The sequence below is a fragment of the Heptranchias perlo genome, unplaced genomic scaffold (genome assembly GCF_035084215.1).
Source record: "Heptranchias perlo isolate sHepPer1 unplaced genomic scaffold, sHepPer1.hap1 HAP1_SCAFFOLD_300, whole genome shotgun sequence".
Lineage (NCBI taxonomy): Eukaryota > Metazoa > Chordata > Chondrichthyes > Hexanchiformes > Hexanchidae > Heptranchias > Heptranchias perlo.
Genome location: NW_027139312.1, coordinates 54444 through 81184, shown reverse-complemented (window position 1 = coordinate 81184; position 26741 = coordinate 54444). Strand labels below are relative to the sequence as shown.

The following is a 26741-nucleotide window of genomic DNA, read 5'->3' as shown; positions in this document are numbered from 1 at the left end:
ACTCTCCGCTCTCTCCCTCCTCCTTTTATCACTGATCCCACTCTCCGCTCTCTCTCTCCTCCTTTTATCACTGATCCCACTCTCCACTCTCTCTCCTCCTTTTATCACTGATCCCACTCTCCGCTCTCTCTCTCTCCTCCTTTTATCACTGATCCCACTCTCCGCTCTCTCTCTCCTCCTTTTATCACTGATCCCACTCTCCACTCTCTCTCCTCCTTTTATCACTGATCCCACACTCCGCTCTCTCTCTCCTCCTTTTATCACTGATCCCACACTCCGCTCTCTCTCTCCTCCTTTTATCACTGATCCCACTCTCCGCTCTCTCTCTCCTCCTTTTATCACTGATCCCACACTCCGCTCTCTCTCTCCTCCTTTTATCACTGATCCCACTCTCCGCTCTCTCTCTCCTCCTTTTATCACTGATCCCACTCTCCGCTCTCTCTCTCTCCTCCTTTTATCGCTGATCCCACTCTCCGCTCTCTCTCCTCCTTTTATCACTGATCCCACTCTCCGCTCTCTCCCTCCTCCTTTTATCACTGATCCCACTCTCCGCTCTCTCTCTCCTCCTTTTATCGCTGATCCCACTCTCCGCTCTCTCTCTCCTCCTTTTATCACTGATCCCACACTCCGCTCTCTCTCTCCTCCTTTTATCGCTGATCCCACTCTCCGCTCTCTCTCTCCTCCTTTTATCACTGATCCCACTCTCCGCTCTCTCTCTCTCCTCCTTTTATCACTGATCCCACTCTCCGCTCTCTCTCTCCTCCTTTTATCGCTGATCCCACACTCCGCTCTCTCTCTCCTCCTTTTATCGCTGATCCCACTCTCCGCTCTCTCTCTCCTCCTTTTATCACTGATCCCACTCTCCGCTCTCTCTCTCCTCCTTTTATCACTGATCCCACTCTCCGCTCTCTCTCTCCTCCTTTTATCACTGATCCCACTCTCCGCTCTCTCTCTCTCCTCCTTTTATCACTGATCCCACTCTCCGCTCTCTCTCTCCTCCTTTTATCGCTGATCCCACACTCCGCTCTCTCTCTCCTCCTTTTATCGCTGATCCCACTCTCCGCTCTCTCTCTCCTCCTTTTATCACTGATCCCACTCTCCGCTCTCTCTCTCCTCCTTTTATCACTGATCCCACTCTCCGCTCTCTCTCTCCCTCCTCCTTTTATCACTGATCCCACTCTCCGCTCTCTCCCTCCTCCTTTTATCACTGATCCCACTCTCCGCTCTCTCTCCTCCTTTTATCACTGATCCCACTCTCCGCTCTCTCTCTCCTCCTTTTATCACTGATCCCACTCTCCGCTCTCTCTCTCCTCCTTTTATCACTGATCCCACTCTCCGCTCTCTCTCTCCTCCTTTTATCGCTGATCCCACACTCCGCTCTCTCTCTCCTCCTTTTATCACTGATCCCACTCTCCGCTCTCTCTCTCCTCCTTTTATCACTGATCCCACTCTCCACTCTCTCCCTCCTCCTTTTATCGCTGATCCCACTCTCCGCTCTCTCTCTCCTCCTTTTATGACTGATCCCACTCTCCGCTCTCTCTCTCCTCCTTTTATCACTGATCCCACACTCCGCTCTCTCTCTCTCCTCCTTTTATCACTGATCCCACTCTCCGCTCTCTCTCCTCCTTTTATCACTGATCCCACTCTCCGCTCTCTCCCTCCTCCTTTTATCACTGATCCCACTCTCCGCTCTCTCTCTCCTCCTTTTATCACTGATCCCACTCTCCGCTCTCTCCCTCCTCCTTTTATCACTGATCCCACTCTCCGCTCTCTCCCTCCTCCTTTTATCACTGATCCCACTCTCCGCTCTCTCTCTCCTCCTTTTATCACTGATCCCACTCTCCACTCTCTCTCCTCCTTTTATCACTGATCCCACTCTCCGCTCTCTCTCTCTCCTCCTTTTATCACTGATCCCACTCTCCACTCTCTCTCCTCCTTTTATCACTGATCCCACTCTCCACTCTCTCTCTCCTCCTTTTATCACTGATCCCACTCTCCGCTCTCTCTCTCCTCCTTTTATCACTGATCCCACTCTCCGCTCTCTCCGTCCTCCTTTTATCGCTGATCCCACTCTCCGCTCTCTCCGTCCTCCTTTTATCACTGATCCCACTCTCCGCTCTCTCTCTCCTCCTTTTATCACTGATCCCACTCTCCGCTCTCTCTCTCCTCCTTTTATCACTGATCCCACTCTCCGCTCTCTCTCTCTCCTCCTTTTATCACTGATCCCACTCTCCACTCTCTCTCCTCCTTTTATCACTGATCCCACTCTCCACTCTCTCTCTCCTCCTTTTATCACTGATCCCACTCTCCGCTCTCTCCCTCCTCCTTTTATCACTGATCCCACTCTCCGCTCTCTCTCTCCTCCTTTTATCACTGATCCCACTCTCCACTCTCTCTCCTCCTTTTATCACTGATCCCACTCTCCGCTCTCTCTCTCTCCTCCTTTTATCACTGATCCCACTCTCCGCTCTCTCTCTCCTCCTTTTATCACTGATCCCACTCTCCACTCTCTCTCCTCCTTTTATCACTGATCCCACACTCCGCTCTCTCTCTCCTCCTTTTATCACTGATCCCACACTCCGCTCTCTCTCTCCTCCTTTTATCACTGATCCCACTCTCCGCTCTCTCTCTCCTCCTTTTATCACTGATCCCACACTCCGCTCTCTCTCTCCTCCTTTTATCACTGATCCCACTCTCCGCTCTCTCTCTCCTCCTTTTATCACTGATCCCACTCTCCGCTCTCTCTCTCTCCTCCTTTTATCGCTGATCCCACTCTCCGCTCTCTCTCCTCCTTTTATCACTGATCCCACTCTCCGCTCTCTCCCTCCTCCTTTTATCACTGATCCCACTCTCCGCTCTCTCTCTCCTCCTTTTATCGCTGATCCCACTCTCCGCTCTCTCTCTCCTCCTTTTATCACTGATCCCACACTCCGCTCTCTCTCTCCTCCTTTTATCGCTGATCCCACTCTCCGCTCTCTCTCTCCTCCTTTTATCACTGATCCCACTCTCCGCTCTCTCTCTCTCCTCCTTTTATCACTGATCCCACTCTCCGCTCTCTCTCTCCTCCTTTTATCGCTGATCCCACACTCCGCTCTCTCTCTCCTCCTTTTATCGCTGATCCCACTCTCCGCTCTCTCTCTCCTCCTTTTATCACTGATCCCACTCTCCGCTCTCTCTCTCCTCCTTTTATCACTGATCCCACTCTCCGCTCTCTCTCTCCTCCTTTTATCACTGATCCCACTCTCCGCTCTCTCTCTCTCCTCCTTTTATCACTGATCCCACTCTCCGCTCTCTCTCTCCTCCTTTTATCGCTGATCCCACACTCCGCTCTCTCTCTCCTCCTTTTATCGCTGATCCCACTCTCCGCTCTCTCTCTCCTCCTTTTATCACTGATCCCACTCTCCGCTCTCTCTCTCCTCCTTTTATCACTGATCCCACTCTCCGCTCTCTCTCTCCCTCCTCCTTTTATCACTGATCCCACTCTCCGCTCTCTCCCTCCTCCTTTTATCACTGATCCCACTCTCCGCTCTCTCTCCTCCTTTTATCACTGATCCCACTCTCCGCTCTCTCTCTCCTCCTTTTATCACTGATCCCACTCTCCGCTCTCTCTCTCCTCCTTTTATCACTGATCCCACTCTCCGCTCTCTCTCTCCTCCTTTTATCGCTGATCCCACACTCCGCTCTCTCTCTCCTCCTTTTATCACTGATCCCACTCTCCGCTCTCTCTCTCCTCCTTTTATCACTGATCCCACTCTCCACTCTCTCCCTCCTCCTTTTATCGCTGATCCCACTCTCCGCTCTCTCTCTCCTCCTTTTATGACTGATCCCACTCTCCGCTCTCTCTCTCCTCCTTTTATCACTGATCCCACACTCCGCTCTCTCTCTCTCCTCCTTTTATCACTGATCCCACTCTCCGCTCTCTCTCCTCCTTTTATCACTGATCCCACTCTCCGCTCTCTCCCTCCTCCTTTTATCACTGATCCCACTCTCCGCTCTCTCTCTCCTCCTTTTATCACTGATCCCACTCTCCGCTCTCTCCCTCCTCCTTTTATCACTGATCCCACTCTCCGCTCTCTCTCTCCTCCTTTTATCACTGATCCCACTCTCCGCTCTCTCTCTCTCCTCCTTTTATCGCTGATCCCACTCTCCGCTCTCTCTCTCCTCCTTTTATCGCTGATCCCACTCTCCGCTCTCTCTCTCCTCCTTTTATCGCTGATCCCACACTCTGCTCTCTCTCTCCTCCTTTTATCACTGATCCCACGCTCCGCTCTCTCTTTCCCTTCTTTTTTCGCTGATCCCACTCTCCGCTCTCTCTCTCCTCCTTTTATCACTGATCCCACTCTCCGCTCTCTCTCTCCTCCTTTTATCACTGATCCCACTCTCCGCTCTCTCTCTCCTCCTTTTATCACTGATCCCACACTCCGCTCTCTCTCTCCTCCTTTTATCACTGATCCCACTCTCCGCTCTCTCTCTCCTCCTTTTATCACTGATCCCACTCTCCGCTCTCTCTCTCCTCCTTTTATCACTGATCCCACTCTCCGCTCTCTCTCTCCTCCTTTTATCACTGATCCCACACTCTGCTCTCTCTCTCCTCCTTTTATCACTGATCCCACTCTCCGCTCTCTCTCTCCTCCTTTTATCGCTGATCCCACACTCTGCTCTCTCTCTCCTCCTTTTATCACTGATCCCACTCTCCGCTCTCTCTCTCCTCCTTTTATCACTGATCCCACTCTCCGCTCTCTCTCTCCTCCTTTTATCACTGATCCCACTCTCCGCTCTCTCTCTCCTCCTTTTATCACTGATCCCACTCTCCGCTCTCTCTCTCCTCCTTTTATCACTGATCCCACTCTCCGCTCTCTCTCTCCTCCTTTTATCACTGATCCCACACTCTGCTCTCTCTCTCCTCCTTTTATCACTGATCCCACTCTCCGCTCTCTCTCTCCTCCTTTTATCGCTGATCCCACACTCTGCTCTCTCTCTCCTCCTTTTATCGCTGATCCCACTCTCCGCTCTCTCTCTCCTCCTTTTATCGCTGATCCCACACTCTGCTCTCTCTCTCCTCCTTTTATCACTGATCCCACTCTCCACTCTCTCCCTCCTCCTTTTATCACTGATCCCACTCTCCGCTCTCTCTCTCCTCCTTTTATCGCTGATCCCACTCTCCGCTCTCTCCCTCCTCCTTTTATCGCTGATCCCACACTCCGCAGAGATGCAAGACATGCCAGATCATCAACACAGATACCACCATCACACGAGAGGACACCACCCACCAGGTACATGGCTCATACTCCTGTGACTCGGCCAACTTTGTCTACCTCATACGTTGCAGGAAAGGATGCCCCGGAGCATGGTACATTGGCGAGACCATGCAGACGCTGCGACAACGGATGAACGGACACCGCGCAACAATCACCAAACAGGAGGGTTCCCTCCCAGTCGGGGAACACTTCAGCAGTCAAGGACATTCAGCCACCGATCTTCGGGTAAGCGTACTCCAAGGCGGCCTTCAGGACACACGACAACGCAAAATCGTCGAGCAGAAATTGATAGCCAAGTTCCGCACCCATGAGGACGGCCTCAACCGGGATCTTGGGTTCATGTCACACTACACGTTACCCCACCAGCGAACAAATGTTATCTGTTTTTAATATAACGGGTCAGTTGCTGTCTTTTCTATGTTTCTACCTCCCTATCTCTGTTTTTTTTGTTGTTTTGGGGTTTTTTTTTGGTGATTTGTATATTCTGTGAGACCTGGCAGGTAACACCTGTCTGTCTGCACACTGATTGCCTTGGCAACGGACAGTTGAAAAAACTGTCTGTACTCACCAAGCATTGTTCTGTGAATTATAAATGCGATTTCATCTCGAGGATTTCATTTCCAACAACGTTCACCTGACGAAGGAGGAAGCCTCCGAAAGCTTGTGAATTTAAAATAAAATTGCTGGATTATAACTTGGTGTTGTAAAATTGTTTACACATGGCTAACTAAGGAAGTCAAGGATGGTATCAGGTTAAAAGAAAAAGCATACAACGTTTCAGACGGAGAAGAGATGAGGAGAAATTTTTTCTCTCTGAGGGTCGTGCCTTGGCACTTTGGATGCAAAACTGGCTTAGTGGCAGAAGGCAGAGGGTGATGGTCGAAGGTTGTTTTTGTGACTGGAAGCCTGTGGCCAGTGGGGTACCACAGGGATCGGTGCTGGGGCCCTTGCTGTTTGTGGTCTACATTAATGACTTGGATATGAATGTAAAAGGTATGATCAGTAAGTTCGCTGATGATACAAAGATTGGTAGGGTGGTAAATAGCGAGGAGGATAGCCTCAGTCTGCAGGACGATATAGATGGGTTGGTCAGATGGGCGGAACAGTGGCAAATGGAATTTAACCCGCAAAAGTGCGAGGTGATGCACTTTGGAGGGACTAACGAGGCAAGGGAATACACAATGAATGGGAGGACCCTAGGCAAGACAGAGGGTCAGAGGGATCTTGGTGTGCAAATTCACAGATCCCTGAAGGCAGCGGAACAGGTAGATAAGGTGGTAAAGAAGGCATATGGGATACTTGCCTTTATTAGCCGAGGCATAGAATATAAGAGCAAGGAGGTTATGATGGAGCTGTATAAAACACTGGTTAGGCCACAGCTGGAGTACTGTGTGCAGTTCTGGTCGCCACACTACAGGAAGGATGTGATCGCTTTGGAGAGGGTGCAGAGGAGATTCACCAGGATGTTACCAGGGCTGGAGCGCTTCAGCTATGAAGAGAGACTGGGAAGATTGGGTTTGTTTTCCTTGGAGCAGAGGAGGCTGAGGGGGGACATGATTGAGGTGTACAAAATTATGAGGGGCACAGATAGGATGGATACTAAGGAGCTTTTTCCCTTCGTTGAGGGTTCTATAACAAGGGGGCATAGATTCAAGGTAAAAGGCGGGAGGTTTAGAGGGGATTTGAGAAAGAACTTTTTCACCCAGAGGGTGGTTGGAGTCTGGAACTCACTGCCTGAAAGGGTTGTGGAGACAGGAACCCTCACAACATTCAAGAAGCATTTGGATGAGCACTTGAAATGCCATAGCATACAAGGCTACGGACCAAATGCTGGAATATGGGATTAGAGTAGACAGGGTTGATGGCCGGCGCGGACACGATGGGCCGAAGGGCCTCTATCCGTGCTGTATGACTCTATGACTCTATGAGTCTGTGGAACTCCCTTCCCCAGAGAGCGGTGGAGGCAGGGTCATTGAATATTTTTCAGGCTGAGTTAGATCGATTCCTGATTAACAAGGGAGTCAAAGGTTATAGCAGGTAGACGGGAAAGTAGGTTTGAGGTCACAATCAGATCAGCCCTGATCTTATCAAATGGCAAACAGGCTCGAGGGGCCGAATGGCCTACTCCTGCTCTTAATTCGTATGTGGCAAAGATTACTGGTAAGCCCGAAAATTGGGAAAACTTTAAAAACCAGCAAAGGATGACTAAAAGAATAATAAAGAGGGAGAAAATAAATGATGAGAGTAAACGAGCAAGAATTATAAAATCTGACAGTAAAAGCTTCTACAAGTATATAAAAAGGAAGAGGGTAGCTAAAGTAAACATTGGTCCCTTCGAGGATGAGACTGGGGAAATAATAATGGAAAACAAGGAAATGGCAGAGGAATTGAACAGATATTTTGTATCTTCACAGTAGAAGACACTAATAATATACCAATAATAGTAGAAAATCAAGGGGCAAAGGGGAGGGAGGAACTAAAAACAATCACTATCACTAGAGAAAAAGTACTCAGTAAACGAATGGGTCTAAAGGCTGACAAGTCCCCTGGACCTGATGGCTTGCATCAGAGGGTCTTAAAGGAAGTGGCTACAGAGATAGTGGATGCATTGGTTGTAATCTTCCAGAATTCACTCGATTCTGGAAAGGTCCCAGCGGATTGGAAAACAGCAAACTTAACACCCCTATTCAAGAAGGGAGTGAGACAGAAAGCAGGTAACTATAGACCAGTTAGCCTAACATCTGTCATTGGGAAAATGCTAGAATCCATTATTAAGGAAGTAGTAGCAGGACATTTGGAGACTCATAATACAATCAAGGAGAGTCGACATGGTTTTATGAAGGGGAAATCATGTCTGACAAATTTATTAGAGTTCTTTGAGGAAGTAACGGGCAGGGTGGATAAAGGGGAACCAATGGATGCCGTATATTTGGATTTCCAAAAGGCATTCGATAAGGTGCCACATAAAAGATTACTGCACAAGATAAGAGCTCATGGTGTTGGGGGTAATGTACTGGCATGGATAGAGGATTGGCTAACTAACAGAAAACAAAGAGTCGGGATAAAAGGGTCATTTTCAAAAAGGCAATCTGTAACTAGTGGGGTGCCGCAGGGCTCAGTGCTGGGGCTTCAACTATTTACAATATATATCAATGACTTGGATGAAGGAACAGAGTGTCTTGTGGCCAAATTTGCTGATGATACAAAGACAGGTGGAAAAGCAAGTTGTGATGAGGACACAAAGTGTCTGCAAAGGGATATTGACAGGTTAAGTGAATGGGCAAAAATTTGGCAGATGGAATATAATGTGTGAAAATGTGAAGTCGTCCACTTTGGGAGGAAAAAATAAAAAAGCAAAATATGATTTGAATGGAAAAATACTACAAAATACTGCGGTACAGAGGGATCTGGGTGTCCTCGTACATGAAACACAAAAAGTCAACATACAGGTGCAGCAGATAATCCGGAAGGCAAACGGAATATTGGCTTTTATTTCGAGGGGGATGGAGTATAAAAGCAGGGAAGTCATGCTACAAACTGTACAGGGTGCTGGTGAGACCACACCTGGAGTACTGTGTACAGTTGTGGTGCCCTTATTTAAGGAAGGACATACTTGCATTGGAGGCAGTTCAGAGAAGGTTCACTAGGTTGATTCTGGGTATGGAAGGGTTGTCTTATGAGGAAAGATTGAACAGGTTGGGTCTATACTCATTGGAGTTTAGAAGAATGAGAGGAGATCTTATTGAAACATACAAGATTCTGAGGGGGACTCGATAGGGTAGATGCTGAGAGGATGTTACCCCTCATGGGGGAATCTAAAACTAGGGGGCATAGTCTCAGAATAAGGGGTCGCCCGTTTAAGACGGAAATGAGGAGGAATTTCTTCTCCCAGAGGGTCGTGAATCTTTGGAATTCTTTACCCCAAAAAGCTGTGGAGGCTGAGTCATTGAATACATTCAAGGCTGAGTTAGATAAATTTTTGATCAGCAAGGGAGTCAAAGGATATGGGGAAAGGGCGGGAAAGTGGAGTTGAGGTAAAAATCAGATCAGCCATGATCTCATTGAATGGCGGAGCAGGCTCGAGGGGCCGAATGGCCCACTCCTGCTCCTATCTCTTGTGGTCTTATGTACCCGATGGACAGTGACCGATACACAGCACAGTCCGTACCCGATGGACAGTGACCGATACACAGCACGGTCCGTACCCGATGGACAGTGACCGATACACAGCACAGTCCGTACCCGATGGACAGTGACCGATACACAGCACGGTCCGTACCCGATGGACAGTGACCGATACACAGCACAGTCCGTACCCGATGGACAGTGACCGATACACAGCACGGTCCGCACCCGATGGACAGTGACCGATACACAGCACGGTCCGTACCCGATGGACAGTGACCGATACACAGCACAGTCCGTACCCAATGGACAGTGACCGATACACAGCACAGTCCGTACCCGATGGACAGTGACCGATACACAGCACAGTCCGTACCCGATGGACAGTGACCGATACACAGCACAGTCCGTACCCGATGGACAGTGACCGATACACAGCACAGTCCGTACCCGATGGACAGTGACCGATACACAGCACAGTCCGTACCCAATGGACAGTGACCGATACACAGCACAGTCCGTACCCAATGGACAGTGACCGATACACAGCACGGTCCATACCCGATGGACAGTGACCGATACACAGCACAGTCCGTACCCGATGGACAGTGACCGATACACAGCACAGTCCGTACCCAATGGACAGTGACCGATACACAGCACGGTCCGTACCCGATGGACAGTGACCGATACACAGCACAGTCCGTACCCGATGGACAGTGACCGATACACAGCACAGTCCGTACCCAATGGACAGTGACCGATACACAGCACGGTCCTTACCCGATGGACAGTGATCGATACACAGCACGGTCCTTACCCGATGGACAGTGATCGATACACAGCACAGTCCGTACCCGATGGACAGTGACCGATACACAGCACAGTCCGTACCCAATGGACAGTGACCGATACACAGCACAGTCCGTACCCGATGGACAGTGACCGATACACAGCACGGTCCGTACCCGATGGACAGTGACCGATACACAGCACAGTCCGTACCCAATGGACAGTGACCGATACACAGCACAGTCCGTACCCAATGGACAGTGACCGATACACAGCACAGTCCGTACCCGATGGACAGTGACCGATACACAGCACGGTCCTTACCCAATGGACAGTGACCGATACACAGCACAGTCCGTACCCGATGGACAGTGACCGATACACAGCACAGTCCGTACCCGATGGACAGTGACCGATACACAGCACGGTCCGTACCCGATGGACAGTGACCGATACACAGCACAGTCCGTACCCAATGGACAGTGACCGATACACAGCACGGTCCATACCCGATGGACAGTGACCGATACACAGCACGGTCCGTACCCGATGGACAGTGACCGATACACAGCACGGTCCATACCCGATGGACAGTGACCGATACACAGCACGGTCCGTACCCGATGGACAGTGACCGATACACAGCACAGTCTGTACCCGATGGACAGTGACCGATACACAGCACAGTCCGTACCCAATGGACAGTGACCGATACACAGCACGGTCCTTACCCAATGGACAGTGACCGATACACAGCACGGTCCGTACCCAATGGACAGTGACCGATACACAGCACGGTCCGTACCCAATGGACAGTGACCGATACACAGCACAGTCCGTACCCAATGGACAGTGACCGATACACAGCACGGTCCGTACCCGATGGACAGTGACCGATACACAGCACAGTCCGTACCCAATGGACAGTGACCGATACACAGCACGGTCCTTACCCAATGGACAGTGACCGATACACAGCACAGTCCGTACCCAATGGACAGTGACCGATACACAGCACGGTCCTTACCCGATGGACAGTGACCGATACACAGCACAGTCCGTACCCAATGGACAGTGACCGATACACAGCACGGTCCTTACCCAATGGACAGTGACCGATACACAGCACAGTCCGTACCCGATGGACAGTGACCGATACACAGCACAGTCCGTACCCAATGGACAGTGACCGATACACAGCACAGTCCGTACCCGATGGACAGTGACCGATACACAGCACAGTCCGTACCCGATGGACAGTGACCGATACACAGCACAGTCCTTACCCGATGGACAGTGACCGATACACAGCACGGTCCGTACCCAATGGACAGTGACCGATACACAGCACAGTCCGTACCCGATGGACAGTGACCGATACACAGCACAGTCCTTACCCGATGGACAGTGACCGATACACAGCACGGTCCGTACCCAATGGACAGTGACCGATACACAGCACAGTCCGTACCCGATGGACAGTGACCGATACACAGCACAGTCCGTACCCGATGGACAGTGACCGATACACAGCACGGTCCGTACCCAATGGACAGTGACCGATACACAGCACAGTCCGTACCCGATGGACAGTGACCGATACACAGCACGGTCCTTACCCGATGGAGTTTGAAGAATCGCTCGACCTCCTCTCCGTCGCCTCCCGCATTGCTCACAAGGAGGTGACGCAGCTGATCCACGGGCCGCAGCTTCTGGAAAAAGTGGATGCCCTGCAACGAGAGAGTGAGAGAGTGCAAGAAATCGGGCCTGCATGGGGGGGGGGGGGGAAAGAGAGAGAGGGGGAGAGAGAGAGAGAGAGAGAGACCCATCGTTCCCTGTTTTCTCTCCCTCCTTTTCTTGAATAGCGGGGTTACATTTGCTACCTTCCAATCCACTGGGACTGTTCTCGAGTCTCGGGAATTTTGGAAGATCACAACCAATGCCTCCACTATCTCTGCAACCGCCTCTTTTAGAGCCCTGGGATGTCGGCCATCAGATCCAGGGGATTTGTCGGCTTTTAGTCCCATTAATTACTCCAGTACTTTTTCTTTACTGATATTAATTGCTTCAAGTTCCTCACTCCCATTAGACCCTTGGTTCCCCACCATTTCTGGTACGTTTTTGGTGTCTTCTACTGTGAAGACAGGTACAAATATTTGTTTACCGTCTCTGCCATTTCCTTATTCCCCATTATAATTTCTCCTGTCTCAGCCTCTAAGGGACCAACGTTTACTTTTGCTACTCTCTTCCTTTTTACATACTTGTAGAAGCTCTTACAATCCGTTTTTATATTTCTTGCTAGTTCACTTTCATTGAATCATAGAAGTTACAACATGGAAACAGGCCCTTCGGCCCAACATGTCCATGTCGCCCAGTTTATACCACTAAGCTAGTCCCAATTGCCTGCACTTGGCCCATATCCCTCTATACCCATCTTACCCATGTAACTGTCCAAATGCTTTTTAAAAGACAAAATTGTACCCGCCTCTACTACTGCCTCTGGCAGCTCGTTCCAGACACTCACCACCCTTTGAGTGAAAAAATTGCCCCTCTGGACCCTTTTGTATCTCTCCCCTCTCACCTTAAATCTATGCCCCCTCGTTATAGACTCCCCTACCTTTGGGAAAAGATTTTGACTATCTACCTTATCTATTATATTCTATTTTGCCCCTTATCAATTTTTTGGTCGTCCCTTGCTAATTTCTAAAGCCCTCTCAACCCTCAGACTTACTACTCTTTTTGGCAACATTGTGTTGTGGGAAAAAATCACCACTCGGAGTCACTTCATCGTTGCCTTTAATTCAACAGTCCAAAATCCACGCTAACAATTGAAAGCATCTTCTTTTAATCTAATACTATCCTTAACGTCTCTAGTTAGATATGGTTGGATCACTTTTGCCATGGAGTTTTTATTGAGAGAGGGAGGGAGAGAGAGAGAGAGAGAGAGAGAAACACAAACGTGTGGAAGCGGGAAGAGAGATTATCCCAGCTTTACATCATCCCCACTCCCCAATTGACTAACAGCTGCCCAGTTACCTGTGCAGTGAGCAGTACAAATCTCTTGGGTGGTGCAAAGTGCTGGAATATCACAACCGGAGGGTCTGTCAGAGGAACACGGTCCTTGTTCAGCGGAGTAACAATCTTTTGAACCTCAGAGTGGTCGATGGAGGAGAGGGCCCAGGAGTGGCCGTCAATGTTGGCAGTCATCTGGAAAATCAATTGCATCAACTGAGCAGGAGTTCTGGCCTGGAACTCTCACCTGTACCCCCATCAGCAACCCCTCACTAACAGTGTCAGTCTCACCTGTACCCCCATCAGCAACCCCTCACTAACAGTGTCAGTCTCACCTGTACCCCCATCAGCAACCTCTCACTAACACTGTCAGTCTCACCTGTACCCCCATCAGCAACCCCTCACTAACACTGTCAGTCTCACCTGTACCCCCATCAGCAACCTCTCACTAACACTGTCAGTCTCACCTGTACCCCCATCAGTAACCTCTCACTAACACTGTCAGTCTCACCTGTACCCCCATCAGCAACCTCTCACTAACACTGTCAGTCTCACCTGTACCCCCATCAGTAACCCCTCACTAACAGTGTCAGTCTCACCTGTACCCCCATCAGTAACCCCTCACTAACAGTGTCAGTCTCACCTGTACCCCCATCAGCAACCCCTCACTAACAGTGTCAGTCTCACCTGCACCCCCATCAGCAACCCCTCACTAACAGTGTCAGTCTCACCTGTACCCCCATCAGCAACCCCTCACTAACAGTGTCAGTCTCACCTGTACCCCCATCAGCAACCCCTCACTAACAGTGTCAGTCTCACCTGTACCCCCATCAGCAACCTCTCACTAACAGTGTCAGTCTCACCTGTACCCCCATCAGCAACCTCTCACTAACAGTGTCAGTCTCACCTGTACCCCCATCAGCAACCTCTCACTAACAGTGTCAGTCTCACCTGTACCCCCATCAGCAACCTCTCACTAACAGTGTCAGTCTCACCTGTACCCCCATCAGCAACCTCTCACTAACAGTGTCAGTCTCACCTGTACCCCCATCAGCAACCCCTCACTAACATTGTCAGTCTCACCTGTACTTCCATGAGGGGTCTCTGGAATGGGAAGGAGTCATGGTTAATACACCAGAGGACATCATTATCATCGTTCTCTGAAGCAGCCAACAGCAGTACACCTGTAAAACCAGATACTGGCATCAGTTCAGCTGTTATTGCTGCAGGGAAGCCACGTCGCACGCTTGCACTGAGCTACCAATTGAATGCACCAATGCTGCACCCCCAAATTGAACTCTACAATCGGGAATCAATCATTCCGCTATCAAAGCATCATTGCAATGTGTGTCACAATCAGAATCCAAGCTGCACAGCGCGAGCAGGAATCATCTCACTGCACCAGTGCAGCACCCTGCAATCAGATCCATCACGCTGCACCAGTAGAGGGGGGAAACCAGCCAGGGGTTCATGTTTCTGATCCTTGCCCAGTGACTGCTGGAGAGTCTGACTGCGGGTTGAGGGCAGTATTGGGCTTCGTAGACGTTCATAGGAACAGGAGTAGGCCATTCAGCCCCTCGAGCCTGTTCTGCCATTCAATGAGATCATGGCTGATCTGTGACCTAACTCCATATACCCGCCTTAGCCCCATATCCCTTAATACCTTTGGCTAACAAAAATCTATCAAGCTCAGATTTAAAATTAACAATTGAGCGAGCATCAGCTGCAGTTTGCGAAACAGAGTTCCAAACTTCTACCACCCTGGTTGTGGAAGTTTCCGAACTTCACTTCCCAAAGTCCTGGCTCTAATTTTTAGGCTATAGGAATTTTTAGGCTAGGGAATTCCCTCCCTAAACCTGTCTGCCTCTCTCTCCTCCTTTAAGACGCTCCTTAAAACGTACGTCTTTGACCAAGCTTTTGGTCACCTGTCCTAATATCTCCTTTAGTGGCTCGGTGTCAAATTTTGTTTGATAATCGCTCCTGTGAAGCACCTTGGGACGTTTTGCTAAATGCAAGTTGTTGTTGTTGTCCCCTAGTCCTAGAATCCCCAACCAGCGGAAATAGTTTCTCTCTATCCACCCTATCTGTTCCCCTTAATATCTTATAAACTTCAATCAAATCACCCCTAAATCTTCTAAATTCTAGGGAATACAACCCTAGTTTGTGTAATCTCTCCTCATAATTTAACCCTTGAAGTCCAGGTATCATTCTAGTAAACCTACGCTGCACTCCCTCCAAGGCCAATATGTCCTTCCGAAGGTGCGGTGCCCAGAACTGCTCACAGTACTCCAGGTGCGGTCTAACCAGGGCTTTGTATCGCTGTATAAAGCTATAAATATAGCTGTAGAAAGCTGGGTAACTTCTACCCCCTTGTATTCTAGTCCCCTTGGGCAAGGTGACACAGGGAGATTGATTCCCGTAACATCGCACAAGTCAACATCTTCTGCAGAGGAAATAATGAATTGGCAGGACAATGTTCCAGCTTTCCCTGCGACGTATGTACCTTTGGTATAAAGAGCTTTGTGGACTTTGGAGGGTCGGTGTGGCGTGGCCGATGCGGAGAATCCTGGCGGCAGACGGACGTGTACCAGCACCAGCATGCTGGGCCGTGCAGCCGGATGCTTGAACGGCATGGTGCTGAAATACAGTCGGACACCTGGACACAAGAAAAACACAGCAGTCAATGCAGCCGGATGACGATAAGTGTAGGGCCCTGCCAGTCATCAGCCTCTCGAGTTTCAGTAACAGCTACATGCGCTGACAGCCTGTCGCGGGGGCACCTGATACCATATCCATGTCTCGACTCCTGGCCCTGCGCATACCCTCTGATCCTGCAGCTTTCTAACAGGACACCACAGGTGAGGCTCAAGGTGAAGATAATGGGGATGGTGCCGGAGGACTGGGGGAGCGCAAATGTTAGAACCATAGAAAAGATACAGCACAAAAGGGGGCCATTCGGCCCATCGTGTCTGCGCCGGCTCGAAGAACAACCAGGTGCCCATTCTAACCCCACCTTCCAGCACCCGGTCCGTAGCCCTGCAGGTTACAGCACTTAAGGTGCAGGTCCAGGTATGTTTTAAAAGAGTTGAGGGTCCCTGCCTCTACCACCAATTCGGGCAGCGAATTCCATACACCCACCACCCTCTGGGTAAAAGGTTGTTCCTCATGTCGCCTCGAATCCTTCCGCCAATCAGCGTAAATCTATGTCCTCTGGTTCTTGAACTCTCCGCTGTTACACCCCTGTTCAAAAAGAGGAGAGAGGGATAAACCCGGCCATTACAGGCCAGTCAGCCCAACGTCGGCGGTGGGGAAACTTTGAGAGACAATAATCCAGGACAAAATAAATTGGCACTTGGAAAAGTCTGGGCAAATAAATGAAAGTCAGCACGGATTTGTTAAAGGATAACTGTGTTTGACTCACTGATGTCAGACTGGAGGGAAGTATACAGTGGTGTTCCCCAGGGGTCAGTATTAGGACCACTGCTCTTTGAGATATATTAATGACCTGGACTTGGGTATACAAGGTATAATTTCCAAGTTTGCAGGTTACATGAAACTTGGAAATGTAGTAAACAATGAGGAGGATAGTAACAGATTTCAGGAGAACATCGGCAGACTGGTGAAACAGGCAGACACATGGCAGATGAAATTTAACAGAAGTGTGAAGAAATGCATTTTGGTAGGAAGAACGAGCAGGCTCGAGGGGCATTATGGCCTACTCCTGCTCCTATTCCTTCTGTTCTTGTGATGAGAGACTTCAGTTATGTGGAGACACTGGAGAAGCAGGGGATGTTCTCCTTAGAACAGGGCAGGTTAAGGGGAGGTTTGATAGAGGTATTCAAAATCATGAACTGTTTTGACAGAGTAAATAAGGAGAAACTGTTTCCAGTGGCATGATCTCATTGCATGGCAGAACAAGCTCAAGGGTCTAAATGCCCTATTCCTGTTCCTATGTATCCGAGTATCATAGCAACTACAGTATGGGAAGAGGCCATTCGGCCCATTGTGCCTGTGCCGACTCTAACCAAAGGACAAAGATTTACGGTGATCAGCAAAAGAGCGAGGCGACATGAAGCAACATTTTTTTTATGCAGAGTTGGAATGATCTGGAATGTGCTGCCTGGAAGGGCGGTGGAAGCAGATTCAATCGTAACTTTCAAAGGGGAATTGGATAAATACTTGAAGGGAAAAAATTATAGGCCGACGGGGAAAGAGGAAGGGAATGGGACTAACTGGATAGCTCTTTCAAAGCACGGGCACAATGAAGGCCATGATTGAATCTGCCTCCATCACCCCCTCGGGCAGTGCATTCCAGATCCTAACCACTCGCTGCGTAAAAGAGTTTATCCTCATGTCGTCTTTGGCTCTTCTGCCAATCACCTTAAATCTGTGTCCTCTGGTTCTCGACCCTTCCACCAATGGGAACAGTTTCTCTCTATCCACTCTGTCGAGACCCTTCATGATTTTGAACACCTCGATCAAATCTCCTCGCAACCGTCTCTGTTCCAAGGAAAACAACCCCAGCTTCTCCACTTTAGTCGTGTAACTAAAGTCTCCCATCCCTGGAATCATTCTAGTAAATCTCCTCTGCACCCTCTCTAAGGCCTTCACATCTTTCCCAAAATGCGGTGCCCAGAACTGGACACAATACTCCAGTTGTGGCCGAACCAGTGTTTTATAAAGGTTCCAAGAAGATCGCGCATATAGACACAGACATCAAGTTTTTACAGAGCTGCAAGAAAGCAGACAAGATCCCGAAAGGACTACAGATCACAAAACCACTCAAGTCCACATACAACTCGGATTACGCCGAGAGACTCTGCCGTCGTACCTCTCGCACACTCCGCAACCATCTCATACACCAACTCTACAGCAGACGCCGCAACCTCGAAACCAAGATAGAGTCCATACTCTCAACCTGTACTCAGGACACAGCAGACCAGCTACGAGATACCGCCAAACAGACGAGGCAACGGAACTACGCTGCCTACATGAAAACCAAGAGCAGGAAGCTTGAGAAACTCGGCATCACCACCAGCATCGACCAAGCCTCCCCCGGTACCACGGTTGCAACCACAGGGAAGTCTATCGTCAATTTGTCTGACCACACCCTTCAACCAGACGAAATCGAAGTTCTCAGCCGAGGGCTCAATTTCTGCCCCACTACCAAAATGGACCCCATTAGTCTCGCGGCGGACACAGAGGAATTCATCAGGAGAATGAGGGTCCGGGAATTCTTCCACGAACGCCAAGATTTCAGCAGCGAACCCAATGAGACAATCAACGATCCGGAACAGCAGACAGATGGATCCGCGGTACAGCAACCGAAGAGGAAAGAGTCTCACTGGACTCCTCCGGAGGGTCGCTGTCCTCAACTTGACATGTATGCTCAAGCTGTCAGGAAATGCGTCAATGCCAGATTCATCAGCCGCACTCAGAAGACAGTCCAGAATGTCACCCGAGCACAACGCAACGCCATCAACGCTCTCAAGACCAACCGCAACATCGTCATCAAACCAGCGGACAAAGGAGGAGCCATCGTCATACAGAACAGAACGGACTATTGCAAAGAAGCATACCGACAATTGGACAACCAGGAACACTACAGACGGTTACCCACAGACCCGACCAAAGAACACACCCACCAGCTCAACAAACTGATCAAGACCTTCGATCCAGACCTTCAAAGCATCCTACGCACTCTCATTCCACGTACTCCCCGCGTGGGAGACTTCTACTGCCTCCCAAAGATACACAAAGCCAACACACCCGGACGTCCTATCGTATCAGGCAATGGAACCCTGTGCGAGAACCTCTCTGGATACGTCGAGGGCATCCTGAAACCCATCGTACAGGGAACCCCCAGCTTCTGTCGCGACACTACAGACTTCCTACAAAAACTCAGTACCCACGTACCAGTTGAACCAGGAACACTTCTCACCACGATGGACGTCTCAGCACTCTACACCAGTATCCCCCACGATGACGGCATCACTGCAACAGCCTCAGTACTCAACACCAACAACAGCCAAACTCCAGACGCCATCCGACAACTCATCCGCTTCATCCTGGATCACAATGTCTTCACCTTCGATAACCAGTTCTTTACCCAAACACACGGAACAGCCATGGGGACCAAATTTGCACCCAATACGCCAACATTTTCATGCACAAGTTCGAGCAGGACTTCTTCACTGCACAGGACCTTCAACCAACACTATACACCAGATACATCGACGACATTTTCTTTCTAAGGACCCACGACGAGGAATCACTAAAGAGACTACACGATAACATCAACAAGTTCCATCCCACCATCAAGCTCACCATGGACTACTCCTCAGAATCAGTTTCTTTCTTGGACACACGAATCTCCATCAAAGACGGGCACCTCAGCACCTCACTCTACCGCAAGCCCACGGACAACCTCACGATGCTCCACTTTTCCAGCTTCCACCCTAACCACGTCAAAGTGGCCATCCCCTATGGACAGGCCCTGCGAATACACAGGGTCTGCTCAGACGAGGAGGAACACGATGGACACCTACATACGCTGAAAGACGCCCTCGTAAGAATGGGATATGACGCTCGACTCATCTATCGACAGTTCCGACGGGCCACAGCGAAAAATCGCATAGACCTCCTCAGGAGACTAACACGGGACACAACCAACAGAGTACCCTTCGTCATCCAGTACTTCCCCGGAGCGGAGAAACTACGCCATGTTCTCCGCAGCCTTCAACATGTCATCAATGACGACGAACACCTCGCTATGGTCATCCCCACACCTCCACAACTCGCCTTCAAACAGCCACCCAACCTCAAACAGACCATCGTTCGCAGCAAATTACCCAGCTTTCAAGAGAACAGCGTCCACGACACCACACAACCCTGCCACGGTAACCTCTGCAAGACATGCCAGATCATCAACACAGATACCACCATCACATGAGAGGACACCACCCACCAGGTACATGGTTCATACTCCTGTGACTCGGCCAACGTTGTCTACCTCATACGTTGCAGGAAAGGATGCCCCAGAGCATGGTACATTGGCGAGACCATGCAGACACTGCGACAACGGATGAACGGACACCGCGCAACAATCACCAAACAGGAGGGTTCCCTCCCAGTCGGGGAACACTTCAGCAGTCAAGGACATTCAGCCACCGACCTTCGGGTAAGCGTACTCCAAGGCGGCCTTCGGGGAGGTTTGCTAGCACTGTTGGGGGGGGTTTAAACTAACTTGGCAGGGGGATGGGATACAGAGTGGAGCTACAATAGGGGGTGATGTGCAGCCAAATATAGAGAAAAAAACAAGTCAGCTTGGAAGACAGGGCAAATATGTGAGGGCAAGGCTGGATGGCATCTATTTTAATGCAAGGAGTCTTGCGAATAAGGTGGATGAACTGAAGGTGTTGATAAACACATGGGAGTATGATATTGTTGCTGTCACAGAGACATGGTTGAGGGAGGGGCAAGACTGGCAGCTCAATATTCCGGGGTACAGAATCTTCAGGCGAGACAGAGGGGGAGGTATAAGAGGAGGGGGGGTCGCAATATTAATTAAAGAATCAATTACTGCCATAAGGAGGGATGATATATTAGCAGGTTCCTCTAATGAGGCCATATGGGTGGAGCTTAAAAACAAAAAGGGGGCAAGCACTTTGATGGGAGTGTACTATAGGCCCCCAAACAGTCAGGGGGAGATAGAGGAACAGATATGTAGGCAAATCTCAGAAAATTGTGCAAATAATAGGGTAATAATCGTGGGGGATTTCAACTTCCCCAATATTAACTGGGATACTCAGAGTGTAAAAGGCTTAGAGGGTACAAAATTCTTAACGTGCATCCAGGAGAGCTTTTTGAGCCAGCATGTAGAAAGTCCTACAAGAGAGGGGGCGGTACTGGACCTAATTCTAGGGAATGTGGCCGGCCAAGTGGAAGAAGTGCTAGTAGGTGAGCACTTTGGTGACAGTGACCATAATTCGGTGAGATTTAAGGTGGTCATGGAAAAGGACAGGGAGGGGCCGGAAATAAAGGTTCTAAATTGGGGGAAGGCTGATTTTAATAGGATAAGGCAGGATCTGGCCAAAATGGACTGGGATCAGCTGCTTGTAGGAAAATCCGCATCGGAGCAATGGGAGTCTTTCAGAAGGGAGATTGAGACCATACAATGGCAACATGTTCCCGTAAAGGTCAAGGGTGGTTCCAAGAACTCCAGGGAACCTTGGATGTCAGGGGATATACGAGAATGGATTAGGAAAAAAAGGAGGGCTTTTGGCAGATACAAAAGGCTAAAGACGGAGGAAGCCCCAGAGGAGTACAAAAAGTGCAGGGGGATACTTAAAAAAGAAATTAGGAGATCAAGGAGGGGCCATGAAATAACACTGGCGAGCAAAATAAAGGAAAATCCTAAGTATATTAAGGGTAAGAGGATGACTAGGGAAAAAATAGGGCCCATTAGGGACAAAAATGGCAATCTGTGTGTGGAGCCGGCAGATGTAGGAGGGGTTCTAAATGAATTTTTTGCATCTGTTTTCACTATGGAGAAGGACGATGTAGACATAGAAATACGGCAGGGGGACTGTGATATACTCGAACATATTAACATCGAGCGGGAGGAGGTATTGGCGGTTTTAGCAGGCCTAAAAATGGATAAATCCCCAGGCCCAGACGAAATGTATCCCAGGCTACTGTGTGAGGCAAAGGAGGAGATTGCGGGGGCTCTGACACATATATTCAGAACCTCTCTGGCCACAGGGGATGTGCCAGAGGACTGGAGAACCGCTAATGTAGTACCATTATTCAAGAAGGGGAGTAGGGAAAAACCAGGGAACTACAGGCCAGTGAGCCTAACATCAGTGGTAGGAAAATTATTGGAAAAAATTCTGAAGGACAAAATTAGTCTCCACTTGGAGAAGCAAGGATTAATCAGGGATAGTCAACATGGCTTTGTCAAGGGAAGATCATGTCTGACTAATTTGATTGAATTTTTTGAGGGGGTGACTAGGCGTGTGGATGAGGGTAACGCAGTGGATGTGGTATACATGGATTTCAGTAAGGCCTTCGATAAAGTCCCCCACAGGAGACTGGTCAAGAAGGTACGAGCCCATGGAATCCAGGGTGCCTTGGCACTTTGGATACAAAACTGGCTTAGTGGCAGAAGGCAGAGGGTGATGGCCGAAGGTTGTTTTTGTGACTGGAAGCCTGTGGCCAGTGGGGTACCACAGGGATCGGTGCTGGGTCCCTTGCTGTTTGTGGTCTACATTAACGACTTGGATATGAATGTAAAAGGTATGATCAGTAAGTTCGCTGATGATACAAAGATTGGTAGGGTGGTAAATAGCGAGGAGGATAGCCTCAGTCTGCAGGACGATATAGATGGGTTGGTCAGATGGGCAGAACAGTGGCAAATGGAATTTAACCCGGAAAAGTGCGAGGTGATGCACTTTGGAGGGACTAACAAGGCAAGGGAATACACAATGAATGGGAGGACCCTAGGCAAGACAGAGGGTCAGAGGGATCTTGGTGTGCAAGTTCACAGATCCCTGAAGGCGGCGGAACAGGTAGATAAGGTGGTAAAGAAGGCATATGGGATACTTGCCTTTATTAGCCGAGGCATAGAATATAAGAGCAAGGAGGTTATGATGGAGCTGTATAAAACACTGGTTAGGCCACAGCTGGAATACGGTGTGCAGTTCTGGTCGCCACACTACAGGAAGGATGTGATCGCTTTGGAGAGGGTGCAGAGGAGATTCACCAGGATGTTACCAGGGCTGGAGCGCTTCAGCTATGAAGAGAGACTGGGAAGATTGGGTTTGTTTTCCTTGGAGCAGAGGAGGCTGAGGGGGGACATGATTGAGGTGTACAAAATTATGAGGGGCACAGATAGGATGGATACTAAGGAGCTTTTTCCCTTCGTTGAGGGTTCTCTAACAAGGGGACATAGATTCAAGGTAAAAGGTGGGAGGTTTAGAGGGGATTTGAGAAAGAACTTTTTCACCCAGAGGGTGGTTGGAGTCTGGAACTCACTGCCTGAAAGGGTTGTGGAGGCAGGAACCCTCACAACATTCAAGAAGCATTTGGATGAGCACTTGAAATGCCATAGCATACAAGGCTACGGACCAAATGCTGGAATATGGGATTAGAGTAGACAGGGCTTGATGGCCGGCGCGGACACGATGGGCCGAAGGGCCTCTATCCGTGCTGTATAACTCTATGACTCTATGACACACGACAACGCAAAATCATCGAGCAGAAATTGATAGCCAAGTTCCACACCCATGAGGACGGCCTCAACCGGGATCTTGGGTTCATGTCACGCTACACGTTACCCCACCAGCGAACAAATGTTATGTTTTTAATATAACGGGTCAGTTGCTGTCTTTTCTTTGTTTCTACCTCTCTATCTCTGTTTTTTTTTGGTGATTTGTATATTCGGAGACCTTGTAGGTAACACCTGTCTGTCTGCACACTGATTGCCTTGGCAACGGGCAGTTGAAAAGACTGTTTGTAATCACCAAGCATTGTTCTGTGATTTATAAATGTGATTTCATTTCGAGGATTTCATTTCCACAACATTCACCTGAGGAAGGAGGAAGCCTCCGAAAGCTTGTGAAATAAAAATAAAATTACTGGACTATAACTTGGTGTTGTAAAATTGTTTACAATTATGAAGGTTCATCATGACTTCCTTGCTTTTGTACTCTGTGCCTCTATTTATAAAACCCAGGATCCCGTATGCTTTTTTAACCACTTTCTCAGCCTGCCCTGCCACCTTCAACGATTTGTGCACATATACCCCCAGATCTCTCTCTTCCTGTACCCCTTTTAGAATTGTACCCTCTAGTTTATATTGCCTCTCCTTGTTCTTCCTACTGAAATGTATCACTTTGCATTTTTCTGCGTTAAATTTCATCTTCCACGTGTCCGCCCATTCCACCAGCCTGTCTATATCCTCTTGAAGTCTATCACTATCCTCCTCACTGTTTACTACACTTCCAAGTTTTGTGTCATCTGCAAATTTGGAAATTGTGCCCTGTACACCCAAGTCCAAGTCATTAATATATATCAAGAAAAGCAGTGGTCCCAGCACCGACCCCTGGGGAACACCACTGTACACCTCCCTCCAGTCCGAAAAACAACCTTTCACCACTACTCTCTGTTTCCTGTCCCTCAGTCAATTCTGTATCCATGTTGCTACTGCCCCCTTTATTCCATGGGCCGCAATCTTGATGATATCATGTGGCACTTTATCAAACGCCTCTGAAAGTCCACATACACCATATCAACTGCATTGCCCTCATCTACCCTCTCTGTTACCTCATCAGGTTAGTTAAACATGATTTGCCTTTAACAAATCCATGCTGGCTTTCCCTGATCCATCCACATTCGTCCAAGTGACTGTTAATTCTGCCTGGATTACCATTTCTAAAAGTTTCCCCATCACCAATGTTAAACTGACTGCCCTATAATTGTTTTTTGAACATTTGCAATTCTCCAGTCCTCTGGCACCACCCCCGTATCTACGGATGTTTGGAAGATTATGGCCAGTACCTCCACAATTTCCACCCTTACTTCCCTCACCAACCTAGGATGCACCCCATCCGGACCGGGTGACTTAACTACTTTAAGTACAGCGAGCCTTTCAAGTACCTCTATCAATTTTTAGCCCATCCAGTATCTCAACTATATCTTCCTTTACTGAGACTCTGGCAGCATCTTCTTCCTTGGTAAAGATCGATGCAAAGTTCTCATTTAATACCTCAGCCATGCCCTCTGCCTCCATGAGTAGATCTCCTTTATAGTCCCGAATCGGCCCCACCCCTCCTCTTACTACCCGTTCACCAGGAGACTTTTGGATTGGACTATCAATCTCAGATTTAAAATTAACAATTGAGCTAGCATCAACTGCCATTTGTGGAAGAGAGTTCCAAACTTCTATCACCCTTTGTGTGTAGAAGCGTTTCCTAACTTCACTCCTGAACGTCCTGGCTCTAATTTTTAGGCTCTGTCCCCAAGTCTTAGACTCCCCAACCAGCGGAAATAGTTTCTCTCTATCTACCCCATCAGTTCCCCTTAATATCTTGAAAACTTGGATCAAATCACCCCGTAACCTTCTAAATTCCAGGGAATACAACTCTAGTTTGTGTAATCTCTCCTCGTAATTTAACCCTTGGAGTCCAGGTATCATTCCAGTAAATCTACGCTGCACTCCCTCCAAGGCCAATACGGTGCGGTGCCCAGAACTGAACACAGTACTCCAGGTGTGCTCTAACCAGGACTTGGTATAGCTGGACACAGTACTCCAGGTGTGCTCGAACCAGGACTTGGTATAGCTGGACACAGTACTCCAGGTGTGCTCGAACCAGGACTTGGTATAGCTGGACACAGTACTCCAGGTGTGCTCGAACCAGGACTTGGTATAGCTGGAGCATAACTTTAGTTTTACCCATTTCAGCTATGAGGAAAGATTGGATAGGATGGGGTTGTTTTCATTGTATCAGAGATGGCTGAGGGGTGATTTAATAGAGGTGTATAAAATTATGAGGGGCCGAGATGGAGTGGATAGGAAGGACCTATTTCCCTTAGCAGAGGGGTCAGTGACCAGGGGGCATAGATTTAAAGTGATTGGTAGAAGGATTAGAGGGGAGTGGAGGAGAAATTTTTTCACCCAGAGGGTGGTGGGGGTCTGGAACTCACTGCCTGAAAGGGTGGTAGAGGCAGAAACCCTCATCACGGGGGTGATTTTAAACCCCAAAACTGGGTGGGTTGGGGGCGGGTGGGAATTAAAAATAGTTGTTTTCTGGGTTGCGACTGCAACCCAGCTTTATTTCCGGGTTGAACGTCGGCACGGAAAAGGACAGGCTTCCCACTGGGAATGTAAAGTCCGAATAATTTGCAGTTGCGACCCAAAAAAAAACTATTTTCATCTCCCAACTGCCCCCAAGCCACCCGTTCTTGGGGTTTAAAATCACCCCCCAACATTGAAAAAGTACCTGGATGTGCACTTGAAGTGTGGTAACCTACAGGGCTACGGACCAAGTGCTGGAGAGTGGGATCAAAGTGGATCGCTCTTTTTCAGCGGGCGAATGGGCTGAATGGCCTCCTTCTGTGCCGTAACTTCCTATGAACTTCTACCCTTTGTATTCTAGTCCTCTCGATATAAAGACCAACATTCCATTAGCCTTTTTGATTATTTTCTGTGCCTGTCCGTGATATTTTAATGATCTATGTACCGATGTACATGGACACCGAAGTCTCTTTGGACCTCCACTGTTTTGAGCTTTTCACCATTTAGAAAGTACTCTGATCTATCCTTTTTAGTTCCAATGTCGATGACCTCACACTTTTTTTTATTCATTCATGGGATGTGGGTGTCGCTGGCGAGGCCGGCATTTATTGCACATCCCCAATTGCCCTTGAGAAGGTGGTGGTGAGCCGCCTTCTTAAACCGCTGCAGTCTGTGTGGTGAACATAAGAACATAAGAAATAGGAGCAGGAGTAGGCCAATCGGCCCCTCGAGCCTGCTCCGCCATTCAATAAGATCAT

At 49.0% G+C, this 26741-nt stretch overlaps 1 protein-coding gene across 1 annotated transcript in view; it reads right to left on the bottom strand.

The window, feature by feature from the left end:
• nup155 (nucleoporin 155) overlaps positions 1–26741 on the bottom strand; it is a 239580-nt gene that overhangs the window by 158402 nt on the left and 54437 nt on the right. The window contains exons 11-14 of the mRNA XM_067978489.1: positions 15691–15843; positions 14271–14371; positions 13212–13382; positions 11795–11905 (exon numbers count right to left, since the gene is read on the bottom strand). Coding sequence (XP_067834590.1) covers positions 11795–11905; positions 13212–13382; positions 14271–14371; positions 15691–15843 — 536 coding nt within the window. The remainder of the gene's footprint in view (positions 1–11794; positions 11906–13211; positions 13383–14270; positions 14372–15690; positions 15844–26741) is intronic.